Source organism: Branchiostoma lanceolatum, chromosome 1, assembly GCF_035083965.1.
Source record: "Branchiostoma lanceolatum isolate klBraLanc5 chromosome 1, klBraLanc5.hap2, whole genome shotgun sequence".
NCBI lineage: Eukaryota > Metazoa > Chordata > Leptocardii > Amphioxiformes > Branchiostomatidae > Branchiostoma > Branchiostoma lanceolatum.
Genome location: NC_089722.1, coordinates 24,907,855 through 24,933,290, shown reverse-complemented (window position 1 = coordinate 24,933,290; position 25,436 = coordinate 24,907,855). Strand labels below are relative to the sequence as shown.

Genomic DNA, 25,436 nt, shown 5'->3' with positions numbered 1-25,436 from the left:
CTTGAGTCAGTCCATTTCCCTTATAAGGGCCGATCGCGACCACCACACTATCTCCCGGGGGTCCAGAAGACAAAAAGATGAAGAAAGGTCGTTTTTGTCAACAAATTCTAAAATCATGAAGTCTGAACTGTCATACCCACCCCAGACTTGCCAAGAGTTCACCAAAAAGCCCACCAAGAAAGGCTTTCAATGTTTTAATGTCCTGTTTATTCTTGAGCTCTCTCACCGTAGGGTCTAGGCGCCTGCGCCAATACCATCATCCCCCCTATCAAGTTACACTAGCGAAATCCGCCATCTTGGTTCCGCCATCTTGAATTATTTTAAATGCATTTTTTCATCATATAACCTAATATCACAATGAAAATGGCCCAAAACGATTATACTAAGATTGTTTCTGTTTGAATAAACATGGTAATGATGAAATTTGGGGTTAAAATAGCCGGTTACAGCTAATCTAATTATATCGTCCGCCATTTTAGATTTTGACCGATGACGTAATCAAATATGCATAAATTATGAATATTAAATCATACAAGTGATAGCGAATAAAATTGGTTGGTATTGATGTAAGAAAATAAATGCAATTTAAAAAGACAGCCCTAGAATTACACTGTAAAATCCAAAATTAGCGACTTTTTCCAAATATGGCTCTAAAAAATCGGTTTCCATAGCAACATGAAAACATTGATTAGATATTTCATTAAAGTCAAATTGTTGCCAACGAAATTTTAGCAAAGGTGACCAAGTTCGGTTGTTCTAGCGTAAGCCATTCAGATGCTATATGACATCAAGTGTTGGCGCAGGCCTCAAAAAAGCCTGTTTGTCTGAATAGCGTTAGTTGCAAAAGATGATGTTCCCTATTTTTGCATAAATTATGATAATGAGCAAAAATTATTCACACCTAATCATGTCAAACTGTCCCTTATAGATTACTTAAACTATACATATATACAAACCACGAAAATAGTCACCAATAAAGCTGTATTTGTAGAAAACATTGTGGGGTCAGTTTTGACCCCATACGGTAAGATTAGTCGTAAAAAAGCTACGGTGGTTTGAGGGTTAAAGAAGACATGTTCTGATCTTGATGATATTGCAGTTACCAATGCACTTGAGCCTGTCCTTTTGTACATATACAATGCCTGGTCCAAGAATATCTACCCGGTAAATGCAAGTGTTTCCTAATGTACATGTGTAGGAATAAAAGGAGGATAATACAAGCGAGGAAAAAGTACCTGGAATGTCAATGAGTTTTTTGTAGACTGAGAGGAATGAAGCCTCTGCAGCTTTGCTCCTTTTGGACAGGTTATCCACCTAAAGGCAACAACACACATGGATATAACTTAAGTTTATAAGTAAAGCTCTAGCAATCAATTTCCTGGAGAAAACAGACAACATCTTCGGGGAGACACAGAATGCAAGGATTTGCTACACCTGTATGAATACATGTATAAGTTGAAGAGTAATGTATTTTGTTTGCTGTGTGAATGATGTGTCTCCTTGTGGATTAAACAACCCAATACAGAACCTTTTGGCCACAAATTATGTCTGACAAGTCTGGCCAGCCAACTGCCCTACAGCAATGAATAATTATCTGATAAATCACAAAGTGCTCTGGGTACAAGAGACTTTCTCTGCCTAATCGGACTGAAGAAAAAAGGACATAGATCAGCTTTGAATTGTAGGAACACTGACTTTTCTTTCAAATCAAGGAATATGTCCTTGACATCTGTACAAACTATTATGTAGTTGTTTATTAGCATAGGAGAGAACACAGGTGTCTTTTGCTGAAATTGTACTAGAGTAAAAAGATCAAATATCTGTTGGACAAGAACTTGTCTCGGTTTATTGAATTCATTTGCACAACCGTTACAACACAGTTAAAGGTAGAGGGAAAAGTCATTTGTCTTTCAGTAGACATGCTTTTCATCAAACAGAAAACTGTCGGAAATCAATACAGACATGTCACCAACTTACCCCTACACAAATAAAGATAAAGCTGAATAAGTTAGCAATCAATGGACAAAATAATGAGACTGAGGAGGGAAATAAGTAATGGTATGGGTCATCGATACTTGTGTGATGTATGTGAGAGGTTGCAAATCAATACAAATCTTAGATGCAACAAAATGAAACTTTACAGATTTCCCCATCTACAATTACAGTCACTTCCCCAGGGTCTGTCACTGAAAAGCATTTGAATGAAAAGTCAAGAATGAGATATGCAAGGACAAATATGAAGTATATGACAGTATATGAAGTAAAGAAAAGGGCAAGAACTGATTCAATGCTTTGAAATCGACATCATTCATTCAGTCATACTTTTTTTTAAACTACAGCTGCTGTCATATATGATTTTTAGAAGAGCTACAGACATCACAGCTGCTGTAGTAGTTATGTACAGTGGGCACATTGGGAATTCTATGAAATCAGAGGAACCTTACTGACCAAGACCCTAGAGAATTCCCAACTGGTTTGAAACCATTTTCAACTTTATCCCTTCAAGTTCTAGACTACATGTACATTTAACATATTAATGCACAGAAAAAAGATCCCAAATCAGTAACATCAGGCTTACCTCAGCTTGGAAGCTCTTCAATAAGGGTGCAACAGCTTTTCTTATGTCCTGCAGCAAAATAAATGAATGTCAAAGTTTAAGATCCGTTCTATCAAGGCGGATTCCAAAGTTGGGGGGAAAACCTATCAAATTGGCATTCCCAATCAGCCCCCACTTGGGATTGATAGTTCTACTCCCACCCAAGTGCTGCTCCAAGAAGATACAAACCTCAAATTTATTCATACCACCATTAAACTCTGCCCCGTTCTCCATTAGATGGCGGGTGGAGATTTATGGTCGTCATTAACAGGGGACCGGGTCTCAAATATGACTGGATCTTCATGTACGACAGCGCTTTGATAGCTTAATAGGACGAGCTAAACGCGTCTTGTGCTCGGTGTTGCGGAACAATCGTGCTGCGATAGGTACGCATGATGGAAACTTATGGCGTGGAAAATCATCTTTTATCCGATGGGCCCTAATCACCGGCAATTTCTTGATTGGTGACATGTGAAGTCGGAAAGGGGAGTTTTATCTATGGACGGATCCTTGCTTGATTGAATCAGGATGACAGGGCAAAACAAGCCCCAAACTCAATAACCTGTAGATCCTGAAAATTGGTTTTCCAAAGTTCAGGGAGTTAATGGCATCAGATATGTGACACTTTTCGGGATCTTTGAGAGCAAGTTTGGAAACTCTAAACGTTTGTCACGTCTTCACAAACTTGTCAATGGATGTCCAGACTGGAAGGAGTTAGCTTTATGATGGTTCTACAAATGGAAATCAGCAGTAAACTGTCAACACATGCCTTTAACGATTAGGTTGATGTTCTTCCGAATGGCCTCTTTGCATCGAACATTCTAAAATAGGCCCAGCAGCAAACCTTGTATTACATGTACATATTGAATGTACTGAATGTCTCAAGTATGCTGCAAAAAAGTGTCGTAAGTAACATCAATAAGGCAATACAGCACCAATGAAAGTTCTTCTGCCTGTCTTCATTTTTCCCTTATCATTAAAGGAAAAAAAAACTCTCCTCTCTCTCTAAAAACAAATAAAACCCAATTGGAAATATCAGATTGTCAATTGTGCAAATTGTCGAATTTTGATACAAACTTGACTTTTGATGCCAACACAGATATGCAGGCTAGATTTACCACTGCAATAGATGTCAGTAACATTGCAACGATTACAGTGTAACACTAGTACATGTCAGATAAATCTAAGATGACACATGGTGTACATGAGATATATTCCTGTACCTCGGGCGTATTTTTCTTGAACTCCCGGCTTTGTTCAATGAGTCTCTTGCGGGACTGATCACTCTCATCCTGGCGGTTGGCCAATTCTGTTGCTGTAGAGTCCAGCTCTTTCTGGAAGTAGAACATAAAATAAAATCAACTTTCTGGGACAACAGTGATTTCTTTAACATTAGTCATAACAGTGTTTATACACCACTGGTCCAGTGATACACAATTACTCTGAAAGGGTAGTGTTATGTTATTTTCTCCCTCTTTATTCAGCCATTCCCAATACTTACCCTGCTAACATCCTATACATTGAATCTATCTGCGCATGCTTTTTTGGTTGCCACATTGATATTCGGTACACTGTAATTCATTTACGTTGAATATATCAGACAGTAAAGCGGAAATCAAATGACTATGGCTGGATATGTCAGCGCCTATATGTGAGACAAGTTCACAGTAGCGAAGTGACCACGAAAACTGCATACTCAAAATATACAGCAATTTTTTAAAGATTTACAGCAACAAATTGGTTGAGTTGCAATTGCAACCTTGAAGCTGGAAAAAAATAGTTTTTCATGAGCCTTGATCAAAGTCAAAATGCTGATAACATGATTGCCCACTGCTGTATTCAAGGTCAATATTTTTTGCCTTTAACAACTTGTGTATTCAGCATTTTGACATTAGCTGTTATATGTCTGACTGTAGCAACACTACTAGCTATAGTGTATAGCCAACTTATCTGTTTACATAAGACCAGGCAAATGGTTAATTAGGAATTACATGTACATGTACATCCCCTTCCATTTCAGTCTGAAAACAGCTGCACTTTGCTTGCAGACATCAGTTACACAATTATACTGAAATGTTGAGTTTTTTGTTTTATCTTATTAATGATTGATTAAACTCGGCTCCAACCATCAGAGAGCACAGTGTGCGCTGCCAAGTCCTGAGAACAACTAAATCAGAATCTGTAGATTTACATACATGGTGCATTCCCAGGAGACGTCAGGTTTTCTTGCAACTTTGTTGACAGGCATGGCCCAGATTTTGTATGCCACTTGGGTCTGCCCAGAGTTATGAAAAATGGCCTCATATCCTGCCTGAACCAGCGGCCTGGAAAGTTTAATATTGGTGAGGCATTGGAGGCAAGATTGCCTGTCCGTCCCCTCATATCGCCTGGCAACTGGTGAGTGTTACGGCTGCCCTATGATATCATTGGAACAGTCCACTCTCAGTTAAGGCAGGGGGATGCTGTCTTAATTAGTCACATTCATCCTATCGCTACTGTTTTTGCATCAGAAAAAATATAGTGTTTCTTGGTTACATCGATACAGACGAAAAGCACAGTTTTTCAAGAAAGATGTGATCATAGCCAGTAAAAAACAAATATTGGTAGATAGATAATGAAAATAATTGGTTTTCAATACCACACATTGTGATTCTTTCAGTAATATCCAAATAAACTTCACCCAGAGCAAAGAAACATGCTTATTTTGTTCCAAGGACTTTATCAGTCTGAAAAGTGGTAACATTGTAAAGACAAGTTAATGGTGTGGCCTGAATTAAACTTTGAAAGCCTTCAGTATCTACTGTTACTGGGCGCTGCTACAATATGCAAGGCTCTGCATCTAGTAGCACTTTTCTCATCTTCAGCCTAAAGTTTAATACTCAGTAACTTTTATAAAGTGTAATAGCTCATTTAACTTTTTTACTTGGATTTTAGCATGGTCTTGTTGTCTCTATTGCAAAATCCTACTACCACAAACCACCCCTTCTGTCTACTCATTTGGTACAGTCTCCCTATCAATATTCCACACAAGGCATATCCAATAAAATCAATGGCGGGTCGGTTGATCCCTGCATAACGTAGATGGAAAAATCCCATTAGTTGCCATGGCAACAGCTAATATAATGTGTTTTCTGACACGGGAGAGCCACCCGCGCTGCCGCTATTGATTGCTCTCATTATCTAGCAGGCATTGCTTGTATAATCAATTTTCTGGCCGATGCAGGGAGAATGGGCGCTCTGTCCATTTTTCACTCATCCCCGGCTAGAAAACGTTCCTCAGTGTAACTTTGATAACGAGTCAAACACCCTAGGCGATGAACTTAGTTGAAGCTGTGTGCGCGTGATAGCATTCAGTACCGCCACAGTCGGGGTATTGGATTCTGTTTGATTTTGCTGCCATCCTCGTTAAATTTCGGGGCAGAAATCAAATAACAAACCGGTTGGGGGACTCTTCGATATTGCATGTCAAGTTAATTGCAATTTCTCGATCGAAGGCATTCGATACCACAAGATGAAGCAATACAATTTAAACTGGGAGGTTATTGATTTCAATTGCAAAAATGAGCAGAGAAGGTGCAATACTGAGAACCCAGCTGTGCCCATTGATTCAATTTGTATTGATTACCAATCGGAATCAAAGCCACTTCCCTCCCTCTCAATACCGGCTCTGGGAGACCTCATGAATCATTTGCATGACAGCTGAGCTCACAACAAAACTTTTGTGATCTATGGAGCCATGGTTGCTTGAAAGGTTGGTCTGAGCAATGATCAATATGCAGGGATAAAAGGTGTTATATACTGGTATGAAAGAAAACTTATCATTATTAACTTTCTTTTAAGCATATTGCATTTTTGTATGAACTTTGATAGATCTCTAGCAGCCTATGGTGCCAGTCAACAGGATATAATTTGTTATACAACTTCTATTCTGTATACTTCATAACTTTCTTTAGCTCTAATCGCTTCAGAAAAAATCAACTGGCTTTTGAATGTCTGTTTATGTCTTTGAACATCTGAGTTAGCTACAAGGTACATGTTCGGATGTACTGTATACAGAATTCATTCCTCCATAGAAAATGAATCAGACTTTTGGAGTAATAAAAGTCGACATTCCCATCTTGTCATAAACATGGTACATGCAGTTATGATCAGTAACACTTCACGTAGTTCACGTCTTTTCTGCAAGAAGCACTGTAGAGGTGACCATTGTACAGTGTTGAATCTTCATATTGCAAGCTGGTCTTCACTCAGCCCAGTAGATGTACATGTATGCCTTCAGCCTGAAGTAGCCTGGGCATCTAGATATAATAAGGCTAAGCACTCAGTCGTCAGTCCTGGAGTCTATTTGTCTGGCATATCAGACCTTTGCAGGCTTTACCAAGTCTTCCCCTGTAAGTTTTCTAGGGGCAAAACAAGCTGAAATCCTGCCAGAACATCTCATTATAAAAATGACTCACATCCGATCCCACAGGCAAAAGTAAATGAATTGGCCAAGTTGACACATACATTACCAATCTCGGTATGATGTATGTGTAAGCGCTAATAAACCTAACAGTGTATGTGCTTCTGCTTGAGTGGTCACAGAAATGGATTTTGTATGAGGTGTTAGAACGTGATGAAGAGTTATCCATCAAAGGCTTTCATATCTTCTCCAGGGACAAAGCCCAATCCTCTCCTCTGGACGATGCACACATCAATCACAGCCATCAAGACTTGTGCAATCTTTTTTTTAATAAGGCTGTGTAACTACAAAAAATTCCAGTTAAAGGTACAGCAGTATACCTGTACCTACATGTAAACAAGTTTGGCCAATAAGTTATAGATGTTGTACATTTATTTTGTAGCCGACTTTCTCTTTTAAAGTTTTATTGAAAAATTGTTATCTTTGCACAAGGATTTACAATCTGAGTATTTACAAATTCACCTAATTTTCAATGGGTTAATCTTTTGAGACAGGATTTAACTATATTCAGTCTACTCCAAACAAATAATGGTATCCACTAGAGTTTTATTTTGTTCAGGTACAGGAACACTTGATCTTCATGTCAAAACCTGTATCTTATGATTATAACAACCCATACACAAAGTCTTCACATCACACACACTTCTTTGCTTCTGGAGGTTGAACTCTTAGCAGCTAACTTCTGACAAACTCACAAAGCCATATTTTTGACATGGAAGAAAAAGGTCAATATTTATTCAGACTAATATGAGGTTAACCTTCTCCCTGCTGAGGTAACCTTTTGCATCAAGTTTATATTGGATACAGGGTTATGCTGCAGGTGGAAGGTTGCAGGGATATACTCAGGCCTCCAAATCTCCAAACTTGAGAACAGAAAATCACAAAAGCACCTGTTGATATATGTACCCAATGGATGAGCTGTCTCTCATGAGTTTCATCAATGCTAATATTGGTGTTTTGATTTGTTATAAGTCACTTTTATGGCTGTTAGGATAGGTAACTTTTAAGTTTACATTTTAATATTCTAATTCTTTCTGTGTATCCAAATGACCAGTGCTCCATACAATGTATTTTTGTCCATGACACCTCAGTTGGGATGCAGACAAGGAGGAAAGCCGTTAGTCCGTGCATTACTGTAGGACCTGCAGGCCTGAAGTGTGTCCGTTATGATTGGTGAGGCTGTTCCACAGGCCCACAGGTGGGGGCTTTGAGGAGCTTAACTACCTGCTCAGTGGAGTATCCATCATGTTAATCTGACAAACACATCTGCTAGTAGGAGCTATAGCTGCTGGGAATGTTCTTCTGTACGCTGAGCAGTGAGGAGGGGAGTCATCCTTCGCTTTACAACTCCAGCAGTCCAGGAGACAATTCTGGGCAGTAAATCTGATGCCAGTTTATAACCAGTTTCTATGAACATAAAATCGTATATTCATGCTTTATGCAGCTTACGCATACAATTGTCTTTACTTTGACTGTTTATGAATGCATGAAGCGGTAATGTAAAGCTTGTTGTACATTATGTAACGTCAGAACTTAACAAGCCCTCTGGGTTTTCCAACACTAACATCCATCAAAACTAGCATGACTACATGGTCATAAGAGAAGTACTTTATCACCTCTTCTTTTTACTAGATAAAATGTTTCCCGTACGCTAATGCATTTACCTGCTAAGGAAACTTAAAACCAAGTTAGAGTTGGGCATTTTTGATAAAGACATAACTGAAGGCACTTCTTTTGTTTTTCTTTGCCAGTGACAACCCTGCAATTCAGATTTAAAAATATCATATATATAATTAGCTATACAGTAGGTATGGACATATCTTGACAATTACCAGTTCCAATTATAAAGTTAATGAATTTTATAGAAGATGTAAAGAATCATACCATTCTGATTTTCTGCAATCTTATTCCATTCAAATTAGAAAATTTAATTTCCCCAAAAAGGGCAAAATGTTAATAAGTATCATCATCAAATCAAATTTTGATACTGTCACAATGTCATAGTGCAAAGAACTGTGAGAAGTTACATCTCAAGCAATACTGCATGGACTAGCAATGACTCTGCCCATGGGACACTTCAGTATGATCCAGAAAAACACATTTCCTATATTTCTTACACTTGATTTGTGTAGCTATAATAATGTATCATTGGAGCTGACACTGGCATAAACTTCTGTGACTGGAATAATACAAGCCCCCCCCCCTGCCCCAATGGACTGTTCTGTCCAGAAACAACACAGTTTTCAGACAGTCAGAGTATAATTTACCAATTAAACAAAGCCGGTCCAGTTCTGGTAAAGTGAACATCTCTCGTCCTTCTTGGGAGAAAACAGGTCCTGACCAAAATTCCTTTCAGAAAAATATTTATCACCATAAATATCAAAGAACAGTACTCTGCTGGTAATTAGGGGCACACACCACATGGCAAATGTGAGGGTCTCTGACCTGTGTAGCCTATGTACAGCACCTGTCCTCATCTATCATTCCACATCTGAGACAGAAATATGATTCTACAAACATTAGTCAATTAGACAAATTGGGGGAAAGGGACTCCTCTTATTGGGGCATTTTTCCTTTCAGGAGTCCAAATTGGTCCTCTCCAAAAGTGCCTACAAGGTAAGGTTACAACAATGCAATTTGTTTTCTGATTCGAAAAATACCTGTAATGGTGAACTGGACGATCAACATGAAAACAGTATCACTATCACAGTATCACTGAAAGTGAACGCTCGTTTCTTTTTTCTTTTAATCTTCAAGGACAATGGATACTACAAATTAAAGATCATGAATATGAGCAAGCACACTTCAGAGTTCTTGGCTCTTTGAAGTTTGATCATTTCCAAGGCTTTGGTAGAAGATAAATGTGGCGGCCGAAAACTAGAAGGGCAAACATCTGGAAACTTATGTTACACTTTGTTTCTTGGCCTACAAATGTCTAGTTGAATCTTAAAATAAGTTAAATGGGTTTCTGCCTTGTCGGTACATCCCTTTCAAGAATACTTCAAAGTACTTTGTGGACTTCAGGATTTTACTGTTCCATTTGTAGATATTCAGTATACGACGCTTCACATTGGACTGGTATATATACAGGGATGACTGTAGAGCCGTTTCTGTGACCTACAGCTTCTAGTTCTACAATGAAGTTTTTCTTCCAGACACAACTTCCATACATTTCACATTGACGACCAATGCATCTTAACTCGAACCCAATTTGATTCAAATCACCCCATTAAAGCTACAGTATTCTCGGAGTGGTGTACCTGGACTATTAGATCATATCAAACACAGGAACACCATAGATAGAGAGCTCTGATCATCATAGTTATTACTACACACACCTTCTATCTCATCTACTTTATTTATTGCCAAGAGGAACTTTTAGTTAGGCCATTACTGTGCGGCTATAGCCCCAGCATACTAATCATAATTGCAATACAATTTCCTTGGTAATGCCTCACAGAGTTATCATAACTTTGGTCGGAGTACTTGGCTATAAATCTACCGGCAATTTTCATTCATGTCACACCTCCCAAAATTGCCAATATTGAGGGTTCCCCATCGACGGGCATGCATCACTGACATTAATACTGGCTATTTCCTGAGACCTATAAATTTCAACGTTTGGCAATGACAGAGAAATTGATATTTTGTCCTTCCCACCAGCTTTGAAGGACTTCCGAGGCAATGTACCATACATATGCCCCGACCATCAAACTCTGGGCATGTGGGGAATGAAAAACAGATAACTGGATATAAATGCATATTAGATTTGTTGCACAGACCACAAAGCTTAATAACAGTATACATACATACATGTACATTGTACATCGAGGCCTTTTTGAACAGCATCTATACATGTTTATGTATACAAAACTAACACTAGTAACAGGAACATAACTTTCGTCATGTAAACAGGACACATAATGTACATACAAGAATGAATTTCTTCTATTTTTGCTGTCACTTAATCTTACTAACACAAGAATCATTCAATTATGTTTATGACAACAAACTTGACATATGTGACAGGGTCCTGCTAGGATTCCCAGATTTTTAATTTAAAATCTTTATTTGGGATGTGGGGTGGGGCGGTAAATGTGATAACAGATAAACCAATACTTGTCTGCAACTTGCTGAAAATCAAATTTCATTATCAATTCTTGATCCCATTTCATAAATCATATGTGCTAAAAACCTTTTTGTCTAGACAACAAAGCCTTGGGACAGAACCTTTGTGCAGTCTGTCAATCCATGAGAACAACATTAGATATTCGTTCCAGTTTACATGTCAAAAGATCAACCCATTCATATCTACTGTGAGACTAATTGTACATTCATGAGGACTTAATTCAAAGCTGGGAATATTACTAGTAATCAACCCTTCAGCTTAATATTCAGCATACCATGTCTGCAACTTGCTGAAAATTGTTCCTTTCTGTTGATGCATACAATTTTTTCTGCCACAATAATATCAGAGAATAAAAAGTCTAAGAAACTACTTGCAATAACAAGTCAAGAAAGTTACATTAACTTTTAATAGTTTAAATTCTTAAAAATGGGGTCAAACAAATGGTCATTTCAGTATACTGTAATACAATTGCAAGTATGTTGGCAAATTACCTTGTAATGGACAATTCAGATTAATATCTTAATTCCAGCCACTGTTCTAGCCTTAAACAGTCATCAACAATAACTGATAGTTGACAGCTTGGAAAAATACAGTATTCAGAAATTTTACAGTTTCTCGTGTCTTAATCTCTCTTATGGTAAAAAGCTGTTAATTGACACTTTTTCAGCATTGATCCCAACACTGCATGTACATACACACATGCAGGACAATTAATAATCCTAATGATATTACATATGAATTAAAATCCATGAATCTAGAGGGCGGAGGTTTCAGCGCTACTTGGTTTGAGTACAACTAGTACTGTATTGGATTCTTCTTCATAATGCATCCATCCTTTTTGATGAGGACGTAGCTTTTAAGCTGGCAGTCCCATGTAAGGGGGTGTCAAACCTCTGCATGTAAAGAACCCAACACACTTATCAAGTAACGGTGAAAGTATATGGTTGGCTGAAAACACACTTGCTGTAGCGAAGCTGCCATACTACAAGCTACTTGAAAACCTGATAATTCACCATTTTTTATTGGATATATCAGTTAATCACATGTATCTAAAATATCTAGTTAGCAACTTAAACACACTTAACATTCCATTATGTACTTAAATTTACTGGGCGTCATTCTTGCACTTCCTTATTTGTATGCAGTTATCGTGTACATGCATTTGCTGGAAGATAGTGACATTTGCTGGAAGATAGTGTACTTTACAATGTAAACATTGGGGTCTATACAAATAGTCTTGGCAGTAGATTGTAGAATGGCAGTAGATTGTAGATCCTTGTCCCCATAGCTGCCACGTCAGCTCAAGTGGACTGCATGACATCTCCTAGGCGGCCCGGTTTTTCGGCCTGAGTTTTAAGTCTCGTTCTGTGCGTCTTGTCCACTTCATAAATATCAGCGCTCTGTGTGCGCAATCATTATACTACACAGTACGCACAACTTTCCTTTGACATTGAACTACCGTGAGCTCTCTCTGCTTCCCGTATCGTGCGACAACTCCACACATTAACAGATCACTAAGAAGGGTGTCAACTAGTGCAAAGAAAGTGCGATTTCCGATGAAAAGAGTTGCCAAAAATGATCCCCCCTCCCTCTCGCAACAATTTCCCGAGTCCGACGGCCTGGCGACTTCTCCGTGCCAGATTTTCGCGGTTTGTTTTCCATCTAAAACACTTCTCAGAAACGCTGTGACTTAATCATCATTAGGTAAAACTAATCATTATACTCCTGTAGCAATAGCGGCAATGCAGCAACACAAACCAGCCTGATAATGCAGGGAATCCCCCGTCAGCAAACAAAAGCCTGCACTCACAACAAACGCGCCATGTTGGCTTCTAATTGATTGATCCATAGCTGATAGCTATCAATTTCTAGGAAGAAAATTCGCAGAAAACAAAGTTTTAGGGACCACCGTTTTGGATCACGACTTAAAGAAAGCACCGGGGAAGAAGTGTAGAGGATAAGGAGGAAGCAAAACTCACCTGGAATTGGTGTAGATCGAACTGTTTCCAATATTCCAACATGGACGTCGCGCTCCCCGCCGCCATGTTGGCGATTTGGCAATTGTCAATATCAGACCGGACCACTCCTACATTTGCGCGGGGAGGGGCAGCATGGATTATATCATTTCAGCATTTTGGATTGCAACTTTCTTTGATAAAGTTACAGATCGCGTGAAAGAATTCTGACTGTCCCTAATCAATATGAATTAGAGATGAAAATCGCATAATTGAACTCCTTGAGAAAATTACAATAAATCAAGAAAAGTTCTAAGTAAACAATCTAGGCACAAACTAGTAAATAAAAATTGAATGAATGAAAGCATTGATTCCAACATTAAGGTTGGACGCTGAACATGTATTCCAGAAATTCAACAGACACAAGTAACCAAGTAAGGTACGAATATTTAAAACTTTTGAAATAACTTTTGCAAGACAATAACGTTACCGTTATAAAACAGACAAACAATTAAACTGAAAGATTATACTAGAGAGCCACACCTCCAACAAATGATCACCCGTATTTAGTAGCACCACGCAAAACGTGGTAACGTTATGTGGTACTGAATCTGAAAATTCCTAGTTAGAATTCATATTTTCTTTATGAGATAACATATTAGGATTGGCATACATCCCACGACAAAGAACCGCTTTGCATTAATGGTGATTGCTCCATATCTAAAACTTTAAACTGTGACACAATACAATGGTTGATATATATATACCGATACAACTGATCTTGATGCGAAGTAGACACTTCTATACATGATGCATTGACTACAACCCTCCAGTGCTACATACAGATCTTAGTTCTCATCTTCAGCATGTAACAGTGCGTTTAGATAAAAATGTACTGGCCTACTATGCCTTGCACTAGTCACACAGGCGTTGATCTTATTTCATAATCCAGAACAAAACCCGAGTTCTGATATGCCCGACGGGACAATGTTTAATATAGTTTTCGCGAGTGTAGATCGTCTACATTATCAGATATCTGTGTGTACTACCGCTTTCACCCTGTGCAAGAAATACTGTATATGCCTTGTGGTCTGTATATACGCATGCAGCTGCATCTCCATCTCTCTCTCTCATTTCTATTCACTGTCTCTTTCTCTCTCTCTCTCTCTCTCTCTCTCTCTCTCTCTCTCTCTCTCTCTCTCTCTCTCTCTCTCTCTCTCTCTCTCTCTCTCTCTCTCTCTCTCTTCCTCTCTTCTCTCTCCGTCTCTATGCTGTAGATATTTTTAACCTGATGGCGTTTAAACTCCCTCTCTTGCAATGTGAAGTAGTTTGCCGGTTACTTTCCTTGATTTTTTTTATACAATTGAATTGAAATTAATATGCATCATTGTGATGTTTAGGAATATCTACTTGTCGGGAATTGAGACCATCATAGCCGTCTGTACTGAAAATAAAGATAGACAAATTTTGAAATGGCGGATGGGAGGTACATTGTACCGTCTAACATTTTCCTCACGGCTTCACCCACGCCGAGTTTAAAAACGACCCTGAGTCGCAGCTCTGGCGATAAGCTTGCTTGTATATTTTTGCTGTTTGACCATTACAGTAGTGCTTACTTAATGGTCGTTAGGGGGGCCGGACTCAATCATTAGCTTGGCGCGCAAATCATCCCTATCGATCACGTGACGGCTCCCCAGGCGGTCTGGTTGTTCAGTCGTGCTGTGTAAATGACTTTCTCAAGGGCGAATCTGTGTTCGACACACCTATTATAGAGGACAACGGTAAAAAGAAAGTTTTGTTTCCTATAAAGCGTTCATATATGTTGTTTTTGTCTATGCGCATTCCTTAGTATATAATAACGAGCTATCAAAACTTGATCTTTTTTATAGATACGTTATCACTATTTTTCTCTTTTATTGCTTCAAAGGCACATTATGCAAGCCGGTGATCAATGGTCATAGATAATTTGATATGACTAGTCACACGCATGCCGAAGTTACGTATGTAGCCGTTTACATATGATCACCGTCGTCCTACCACAGTTTGTAGACGTGCTCTATAGGCCCATTTAGACCCTCCTGTGGGTATCCTAAGAACCTATCTTGTTCCCATGCACAACGCAAAGCGTTAATCTCCGCCCCAGGACGACTGTATCCCCGGCTTAGACGTTCTGGACTGACTGCGACACCGAGATAGAGCTAGTTATCTTTAGTTCTGCTTTAAGGAATGTTCCGTTAGTAATAGTTGCGTGTTTACTTCTTTTAGGTAATGCATCCATAGCTCTTAAAGCTTTAAGTTGACATCCGGAGGCCTAGAACCAAGTGTAGGAGGGAAGTATGGGTCTCTGAGAGAGGGTCAGTGGATAGTGCCATGCCATCTCCATATCCAAATGATCGACAATCCCGGTGGACTACCGGCAAGTGCAAGCTGAGATGCACAAATCGGTAGAATTCGCACTCATGACGGTGTGGATTTAAACTTGAAAATAATAACGCCTTAAGGACACAGCAGAATTAACTGAAAGTATCAATCACAATTCGCAATTCAAGTAGATAAAGCGTGTCATGTCAAAATAAAGTTGTCAATTCTGACAAAATCACAGAATCCATGTATTATGAAAAATTTGGACTAAACGTCGACTTCTTCTAGCCTCTACCAGGCTCCGCGGGATGGCTGGAAAAATAGTAGAAATTGGCCGTAATAGAGTGAATAGTGTGCCAAGGGAGTTAGCTACGGAGAGAGGACAGTCTGCCATCCTCCCTTGGCACACTATTCACTCTATTACGGCCAATTTCTACTATTTTTCCAGCCATCCCGCGGAGCCTGGTAGAGGCTAGACTTCTTCCACTGCTGCCAAAAAGAATTTTGTTCAAACGCAATGAATGTAGATTTAGTTAATCAGCAGCTGTTATCCGTAGCCACATGTCCCTACTTGTCATTGTCTTTGTTAGTTGTGTTTGCCCTGTTACTGGCATTAACATTTCGCGGACATAAACACAAATTATCATAAATTCATTACATAGAATTTCTTCCAAAGTTGCACTTGTATGATGCATCAACAGAATTTTGCAACAAAAACTTTCGTCCACGTTACGTTGTAAAGGAATTGCGCGAATGTACTCGACTGAACTGAGAACTTTGTTTTTGTCCTTCTCCGTGTACAAATGACCGCTATGTCTGCTAACACAATCCCAGCCGCGGCGCAGATATCCAATCGAAGTATCGACAGGTCAAGCCTTCAGAAGAAATTCTAGCGCCACGGCATAATTACAGCAAATCAATTTTAATCATGCCGCCGAGGATGATGGATGAAACGGACCTGGTTGGAAATGTCAGCTGGCGATGGAATAATGAGCAGATCAATACTGATCGATCACTTCGCCTGACAGGTCGGTTGGAGGAAAGTTTACTTTCGGCACGAAGTCACGGTCGATCCATCGATCCGACGGCGTTGCGGGCCGGCATCGGGCTGTACACCGGGAAACTCGCTTGTTTTACCACCTATTTCAACCTTTTGATTTCATGATTGACGGGTGTGGCGTGGCCCTGAGAATGTCAAAGCGCACATAGTGTTACTGTACTCTCTGACAAACACGTTATGACATGGCTGTAGAACGGATTAACAATCTTTGTTGGCGCAACCACTGCGGCCAGTTACATGTACATCAAAAATGACTGTTGTGTTTCGACTAGCACCGGATCATTTCTATGATTGGGAGTCCGTTTGTTATTCAAGAAAGGAAACAAAGATTTATTCTCACATCATCGTGTTACAATTAATCCCTCGCTGTCGGGCTATATTAGGCTTGCTACCTTGACCAGAGGCAGGACTGCAAGAGGAGCGTGATTTAGTCAGCCTAGTCGAAATTACCTACAACATCCAACTCAATGTCAATGCCAATGGTTCCTTTAAAGAGGAGTGCAGCCAAAAATGAGAGTACACGTCCGATCTGCTTCTACTCATTCAGATCAAATGGAACCTTGATAAAATTAAAACTGGCGACAACGACACGCATATGTATAATGGACTAATCGATCAATATCGATCATCTTGGGTGACATTCCTGCAAAAAGGCTGGCGAGAAGTTTTGGACGCTTTGAAGGTAAGCTGAAGTAAGGGACGGGGTGAGGAAGCTGGCATGGGGGATCAGTGAGTAGATGGGTGGAAAGAATGCGAGCCAGAGCTAGAATTACGAAAAAAATAGACGGACATAGCGGACTAGATAGCCTGACTAAATCGCGCTCCTAGCGGCTGGTCCGACCCAACGGTCACCGCTCCCTGTCTTGGGGGAGGGGGTCATTAACCCCAGTGAGCGAGATGATTGTGTAAACACAGGCTAGCGGACTATATAAAACCTAGGTTTCGTGATTTAGTCAACATTGCTTGGCACATAGTAACCTTTACTGATGTAGCTCTCTGGACGTGCTACAGTAGCACCTGAAATATTCACCAATTCCAACCTTGCACAGTTAAACTAGATAGAAACGGAATCCAACGCCACCCCCTCCCTCACGGATGTTACATGTTCGATACCTCACCTGGTCCAACTCAGACCATCTAAGGCCTGTGTCCACTCCCCCGGGGGTACCTCCTATTGATTGATCGATGTTTTTCGAACGGGCCTGAAAGCCGAGATGAGATTACGACCTTTATCAATGATAATCGATCAAACGAAGTGTCAGCAAAATGCACGGTCGATGGCTCCTGGGACGGACAGAGTTGGCACCTGGAAAACTTCCAAATAGAACTTTTCGCCGTGGAGAGGTTGGTGCCTGCGCTGTCGATCACGAGGTATAGGTCAAGGTTGTACTTTTTTTCACCAATAGATGAATGTCTTATATGTTTTCTGCAGATCCAAAAAAGCAAAGCAATGCCGTTTATGAGCAAAATCATGCAATCGTATTACTATATTTTGCGTAACTAAGCGTACAATTAAACGACCAGGATATTTTTGCATTATAGACATAATTGACAAATGTCAACACCCAAATAACGTAACAAATAACACCCAAATTGTTCATACTACATGCATTTCTCTTTCTAATCCGGTCGAGGAGAAGATGAAATCCAAACGTTGCAGTGCTAGACACCGACATTGTGTTATCTTCATTGGATATCGAAACATGTACAGTTGCAACTTTTCCCAAACTCTCTCAATGGGGTATGTGGTTTGGGAAAATATCGCTAGGTATCGTTCCTGTCTGCGTCTGTATATGAATGTTGCATGGACGCGAACATTCTATGGTGGTTACCTTTATGCTCTTGCTAATCCATTGATATTTTTGATGGGCTCTGTCTCTGTGACAGTAGACACCTTTAGGACTGGACAAAATCAACTTGGGTGCTATAGTCTCGCGGGGCCGGCAGAGAATTACTTCGGCAGCCCAGGCAGTTATGCTCCGGCTGGCTGACAACTCTGGATCCCCCCCCCCCCCCTCCCAACGGTTATTTAGGTCGGTGGACATGAATGTCTGGGCTGCCGGAGAAATGCTCTGCCGTCCCCGCAAGAGTCTGGCACCGAGGGTAGCACAAAGAAACAGAAAGTCACAAACGTAGCCTAGCGACCCTCTTCGATATACCATCCTCATTCATTCCACTGTCCACTACTGACCAGACTACCTCTATAATGTAGTGCATATATGAATATATATAAAGAACGAATAAATGAGATAGATAGAGGTAGATGTTTATTGTATAAAGATACATTTTGAACCTAGATGGATGGATTATTGACTTTGATTATCTAGCTATACAGATTGATATAGATATTGGGATATGTATGAATTTATACATCAATTTATCTATCTATTGTCTCATCATTCAGGCTTCAGTTCTCTAAAAATCAGAGATTGATACCATTACATGATTTATTCAACTTCAAGTCTTCAACCTGATCAACTCATACAGTATTATCATAAATCTTGGATCCCAATTTATACCTGAGAACATTGCAATTATCAAAGTTCAGCCCAAATTGGTACATATGTATGGGTATACTTGTTGTCTCCATAGTAAATGAACATTTGATGAAGGCATGATATATTAAAAGTATGGACCAAGATAGCAGCCTCCTTAGTTACATGTATAGAGTCCATTCCGAGTCACCGCGAGGGTTTTATAATAATATTTGTAATCATTTTGAAAAATTTCTAATAAAAGAATATCTGACTGACAATAGTTCTAAATTTTTCTAAAAGATAAAATACAAAAATATGAATTTATTTGAATTTAATTAGATAATTTAGAAATATTTTGAAAGTAACTGCACAAAAACCTCTTTATTTGTAATAATTTCTAAACATCTACGTGATTATTTAACTTTTAGAAATATTAACAAGAAATGGTAGAAAATGGTCATCAATGGTAGAATGGTGATTGCCCCCATTAAAGTAGGTGCCAATCTGGCCCTTCTGTCTGCCTTTGTACATCTTTAGACTTCACTGCAGGACACCGCTCGGTCCTTTGTGGAAAGCATTCTTCCCTAAACTTCGTAAGGATGTGTGAATTACTTTCTTCCCAGCCCTCTGACCTATTTATAGAGATGTTACAAATAATGGTAGAAAATGGTAAGAAATTGTAAAAAATTGTAAATAATGGTAGAATGCTGTTACCATTATTTAGAAACCATTGTTAACATCATATTCTACATCATGAATATTTGTAAAGTTTTAGAAAACTTAAGAAATATTTAGAAAGTTTAAATCACATTCAAAATATTTCAAAAGTATCAAATCTCTTACACAAATAATAACAATAACTTGAAAATAGTTCTAAATTCTGACAATAACAACCCTCGCGGTGACTTGGAATGGACTCTATGTATTGTTGAATTTAAGGTGGCAGAACACAGTATTTCGCCTATGGGGATTTCTATAGTTAAGGACCACAAACTGACTGAGGTCGACGCCGAAAAAAATATAGTACGGTGCATTTCTGAAGCACGACAAATGGATATGTTTAAATTGAGGGTACATTCTACAATATAACTGAAAACAAAAAAAAGTTGTGGTTTTTTTACGTTCTGGCGCCCTCTTTGGAATGGGGTCATGCGAGGTCATACGAACTGCAGCCGACTCACCCAGGCTGGCTGCTGCAAAGGTCACGCGCATGTATACACCGAATCGGCAAGCTTCACAATCTTACTCATACGATCGAAATGCCGACTTATTATGCTATCATTCAGTAAAATTCATGCCTCGCTGGCTTTCACGTTTAAGTGTATACATGCGGTCCACGATTTAGTGCGCACTATTTTCTTACCCCGCGTCATAGACCCCGGGGGTCGCGGACAAATACTGTGTACTGCCACCTTAATTATCTCTAGCTCTACAAATGAATATAAAGATCAGTATGTTCATAGTTTTTTTTGTTTTTATTCCAATAATTCAGACGTTTGTTTCTTTAAACGTTAGAGATTGGTACATCAATCTTTCAAACCTCAAGCCTTGAGTTAAAACCAACCTTAAATCAATCCTGTCGACCATGTACACATAGCCTATGAGTCAAATAAGTCAAATCAAGATTAGCTGAATCAACATTTGATAAAAGCATATGTAAATATGAAAAATTGTGGACACATCATAAATGAAGATCGCAACCTCCTTGATCACATGTACTTCTCCAGCCATTTCAGCATCTCAAGACGTGCCCCATCAATGGCTGCTGCATCTTTGTCATTCTCTTCCTTTTTACGATGTGCGAAACCGTGCGGCATTCCTTCATACACCGTGACGTGGTGTTCCACCTTGCAAGACTTCTTCAGCTCTGTCTTGAGAGTTTCCACCTAGAAAGTTGAACAGTCATTGTTTATTTCAACAGCGTAAGTTCTATATTCCTGTTGTTAATCTTTAGAATCAAAAGACGAAATACAACATATTCTATTGTCTCAATACAACATAATACTTGGGAATGTTGGGATACTTAAAAGCCTATATAACATCACAGATACCAAACATATCAAAGCTACTGGTAAAACACAAACTGTGCAAAGTCAAAGTTTCAATGCTCGTAGGGTACTGTGCTAAAATTCAGGAAACTCACAAATGTTACAACTACATGCACATTTCATCTACTGTAAATCACTTTAATATAGCGACAGGAAAATATGCGGTTTGGGGAAAATGGAGTAGGTCACTGCACTTAATTCTAACGGTTTGAACAAACATTACTGTCTCAAATATTGGTGATCAAATATTAGCGATGATGAAATTTTAGCGGTTGACAAGTGACCGTTAAATCAGCTAAAATTAAGTTACAGCTAACATATCAAGAATTACAGTATTAGATAAAAATTACCTGATCCAAAGGAATTACGCTGTCTTTTCCTCCAAAAACGAAGAGCCCAGGTGCATTCAGTAGTCCAAGTTTCTCATCATCTATACCACGCATACCTACGTATACAAGTAAGACAAGGGGGGAAAGTTAGAGTCATATCACGATAAAGAAATACTGATTCAATTCCTTGTTTTTGGATCACATAAGTCATTCAGGATGTGATCAACCCAACATGCTCAATCTAGCACAAACAGTTTAAGACTGTCCTTGTTTTTCTTGTTCCAGGGAGTGATTACAATTGTTTTTGGCTTGTCCGTCTGTGTATATTTCTGTACTTATGATTATATAAATGCAAAGTTATGTATTTTCCACCTTCCAGGCATGCCACATGATCAGATTATCGGTATTATTATCAACAATCAATCAATTCTGGGTTTAAATCTCTTAAAATCATAGTTCACCATAGAAGGCCACTCCACACTTGAAGTCAGTCCGGTCCACCAGGCAGGCGTGCACAGCTCGACCTCCCCAGCAGAAGCCCACACATCCCAGCTGTTCTACACCACACTCCTGCTGTAGGTAACCCACTGCTGCATCAGCTACACTGGGCACATCAGAAGGAACAATGGCAAGAGTTCATGGCAGGCGTTAACTTTTATGGTCTTACTCACAGTTCTCAGCCCACGGACGTCTGTTTCCCCTTCATATACATTAAACGCTGCTAACAGATATGATAATGCCCCTAACGCTACTTGTCAATATGATGTGCCAAGAATGTGACAGTTGCGACTTTGTTGGAAACACATATACCTATAAACAATACTTGAGGGTGAAATGACAAAAATCAAAAATATCAAATATTCAATGATATTTCTACAAATCAGAAAGATTCCTGTCCCAACTCTCTCCCTCTGTCACTAGTTCATTTTCATACAACTGTCACAGAATTGTCATAGGTCCTGTATAGACGCCGTATAGACAACATCACATAATATCAAATCGTGTTGTTCCTTTAGAGATGATCAATATGAAATGAGTGCACTGAAATAACAGCCTGTGAATACCTGCATTGTTCGATCAATGTGTCGATGATAAGGGTCTAAAAGATGTTGAATACTTGTAGTATATATCAACTTTGCTGGATACACACACATATCAATACGGTATGTGTGCGTATCCAGTATATAATCTGAACTCACGTATGGATTTTATTTGCGTCCTTCGTCTTCATCCATTCAAAAAAGGTGCTCCAGTCTCTGTCAGCGCTCCATGGTTCTGCACCTTCAAATGCATCTGGAAGAATGGCCCTGCAGAAACGATATAGTATACATGACAGACAACCAGGATTACAATATAGTTATTTCAAATACTGTCTATTTCCCATCTGAAACTGGTGTTATTTTTCATCTAGTATTTACTCCCAGCTAGCCCTACGTGACACCTCAGTGAATAACGTTAACGTTACATATCAAAAATACACAGACAAACATGCCAAAACTATACTTCACTCCCTTGGGTATCAACGTACTTGTAAAGTATTACTCACACATATCCATTGTTAGCTATCATGTCCACTATGTAGCGAGTGTTGGGCAGCTTCCAGCCGAAGATGTCCATGTAAACCACGACTCCCTTCTTGGTCGGAGTTTTGGGCGTGGCCAGGTACATGTCGACCCCGCCCACCTTCAGCTCCCTCCCCATGGAGCCATACTCCAGTCTGTCCCCGATACAGCACGGGGTCTCGTTGTTGCCGTTCGCCATTTTTTTTAGGGTAGCGAGTCGGTAGGAGTTCCGGTAGTAGATAGGAGATGGCACGCAGGGTAGGTTGTGCCGTGACAAACACAACCGGACAGGGATGTTCTGTGAAAATAAAATAAAAACTAGTCTTTGTCGATCATTGTCTAACCTGGTCACAAGTCTCTCACAGTCACAGGGCTTCAGCCTATAGGCTTTGTATCGCCGTCTGGCCAACAATTCAATTCCCGTTGATTTACCTTCCTAAATCCGATTTACTAAAGGGCATACCAGTGGGACTGAGGCAAAATTTGCTTGAAGGCCGCATGTTGGATCTAACGTTACTATCCCTATTACAAAGCTACATACAATATCGTAAATGTGGGACATAAAATTGCTAGTAACTGTTAATCGAGGTTTAATATACTGCTTCCAAGGCAAGTAATGAGTTAGCGTGTTGGGATCCTTTCTGTTTGTTCCAGGTTAATCCTTGGCCAAATGTTTACCAACAGGTATTTACTAACGGTGTTGAGTTTATGTTAATCCTTGCCTAAAGGTTTGCCAACGTTACGTTTAAACGTCTTTCAGTCACTCAGTAAAAAGGTGGTTAAAGACACAGTAGAAGCCACTTCCACCGTCCAGATTTAAACGCCTCATCATACTTTTGTCAAAGCTTACGGCCGCGTGGCGCGTTGGATACACCCGATCCCTCGATCTCGGAAGTTAAGCAACGCGCGGTCCGGACAGTGCTTGGATGGGAGACCAACCAAGGACGTCCGGATTGCTGTAGCCTCACGAAGCTTTCCACGAAATCGTCTTCCGGGAGGGACGTAAAACGGGGGTCCCGTGCTCGAGGAGGTGCCTCGAACACGTTAAACAGCCTCATTACCCTACACATTGGGTACCTGCCTGTGGCACTGGCTGCAAATACACCTGATATTATATTATTATTAAGCATTATAAGCGAAATTCCCATGGGTTTTAAATGCATTTCAAAAGGTTCGCAAATCTACAAAACTAGGTCACCTGACCACATGCGGACGTTTCTGGCAAAATCCTCCGTATGATTCGACACTATTGTGTCTAGGGAAGTTATTATAGATTTTCATGCTGTATCTCGATGCGGAACTATCGTTTTGTTGATAAATTCAACACGAGTTAATACCTGTAGGATGAGCGTTGAATCCGTTGTAAGACTGGTCTTGCTATCCACTGACCAGTGCCACGCTCGTTTGATCTGTGACCTTTAGACTTTGACTATTCCATTCACAATTCCGTGGGGGATACCATTTTTTTTCCAAACTCAATCAAAGCCAAAACATGTGGGCTATAAAATTGCTAGTAACGTCACATGTAAATGTACAGGTTACTGCTTCCAAGCCAAGAGTTAGCGTGTTAGGACCGTAGGGCGTATGCTTTTCTACTTTTCAACAGATTTTAACTGAGTGTGGTAGACTACCCTGGTATCCAAACCTATTGTATCTCCCGAGTCTCCGCTTCGCAAATATTTGCGGAGAGGAGACTCGGAGCTTTGGCTACAAGAGACTGAGAGCCAGGAAGGAAATGCGACAGTTTTGACAAAAAATGTTCAGAATTTGTTTATATATGTACAATATAAATCAGATTAACATTCTTTCATGCATAATATTTTGATCCCTGTTACAAAGCTAGCCCTGGTAACTGAACATAAATTTGATATACAATACAGTGGTTAAAGATTACGAGGACATATAAGGCGTTTATAAAACACAAGACTTCGGTACTATATATAGTTTTTTTGTAGGTAATCCCCACATAGATGAATATATGATATGTTTTCTGTGGTTACAACATCTGAAGCATTCCGTTCAGTGCCTCATAGTTTGTGAGCAACATCATGTTTTCGTATACGGTAGTACTATACTTTGCGAACCCAAAATGTACAATTTGACAACCTAAATGTAAGATTATTGGGAAATGTTAACACCCGAATAACGCAACAAACAGTACCAAATCATTCATACTAAGTCACATGCATGCATTTCCCTTTCGAGTTGCAACCTTTCTCGATACGTTTCAATGGTGTATGTGGTTTAGGAAAACATCGCTAGGCATCGTTGCTTTCTACATATAAATGTTGCATTAACACCAGCCAAAACATTGTATGGAGGCTTCCTTTATGCTCCTGCCAGGCAAATCCACTGATAGTTCTGATATGCTCTGTTTATGTCACATTAGATAACTTTGGTGTCTAAGACACGAAATGGTACTAAAACCATAACGTGTTTGCCAGAGGTAAAATTGTG

The 25,436-nt window shown here is 39.6% G+C and overlaps 2 protein-coding genes across 4 annotated transcripts in view; both read right to left on the bottom strand.

Moving 5' to 3' along the window:
* LOC136443994 (protein CASP-like) overlaps positions 1–13,296 on the bottom strand; it is a 38,313-nt gene extending 25,017 nt beyond the window's left edge. For 2 of the 3 annotated variants that reach the window (XM_066441389.1, XM_066441397.1), the window contains exons 1-4: positions 13,167–13,296; positions 3,820–3,930; positions 2,579–2,626; positions 1,236–1,314 (exon numbers count right to left, since the gene is read on the bottom strand). In XM_066441389.1, the coding sequence (XP_066297486.1) occupies positions 1,236–1,314; positions 2,579–2,626; positions 3,820–3,930; positions 13,167–13,232 (304 nt within the window). In that variant the 5' untranslated portion in view covers positions 13,233–13,296. The remainder of the gene's footprint in view (positions 1–1,235; positions 1,315–2,578; positions 2,627–3,819; positions 3,931–13,166) is intronic. The other variant, XM_066441405.1, reaches the window with a different exon arrangement.
* Positions 13,297–18,813: 5,517 nt separating this feature from the next.
* On the bottom strand, positions 18,814–24,442 carry LOC136443975 (carboxymethylenebutenolidase homolog). Its single transcript, XM_066441365.1, has 6 exons — positions 24,317–24,442; positions 22,964–23,277; positions 22,617–22,724; positions 21,879–22,021; positions 21,439–21,533; positions 18,814–20,926 (listed from the first exon to the last, which is right to left on the bottom strand). The coding sequence occupies exons 2-6, from the start codon at positions 23,176–23,178 to the stop codon at positions 20,750–20,752; spliced, it is 738 nt and encodes a 245-aa protein (XP_066297462.1). The 5' UTR covers positions 23,179–23,277; positions 24,317–24,442; the 3' UTR covers positions 18,814–20,749.
* Positions 24,443–25,436: the final 994 nt, after the last annotated feature.

Bases quoted from the DNA above. Each gene is read 5' to 3' on its own strand.
- LOC136443975 (XM_066441365.1), bottom strand. From the start codon at position 23,178: ATGGCGAACGGCAACAACGAGACCCCGTGCTGTATCGGGGACAGACTG. The intron at 22,725-22,963 runs GTGAGTAATACT...TCGTTTCTGCAG, and splicing joins ATAGCTAACAATGGATATGT to GGCCATTCTTCCAGATGCAT. The intron at 21,534-21,878 runs GTGAACTATGAT...TTGTATACGTAG, and splicing joins GTGTGGAGTGGCCTTCTATG to GTATGCGTGGTATAGATGAT.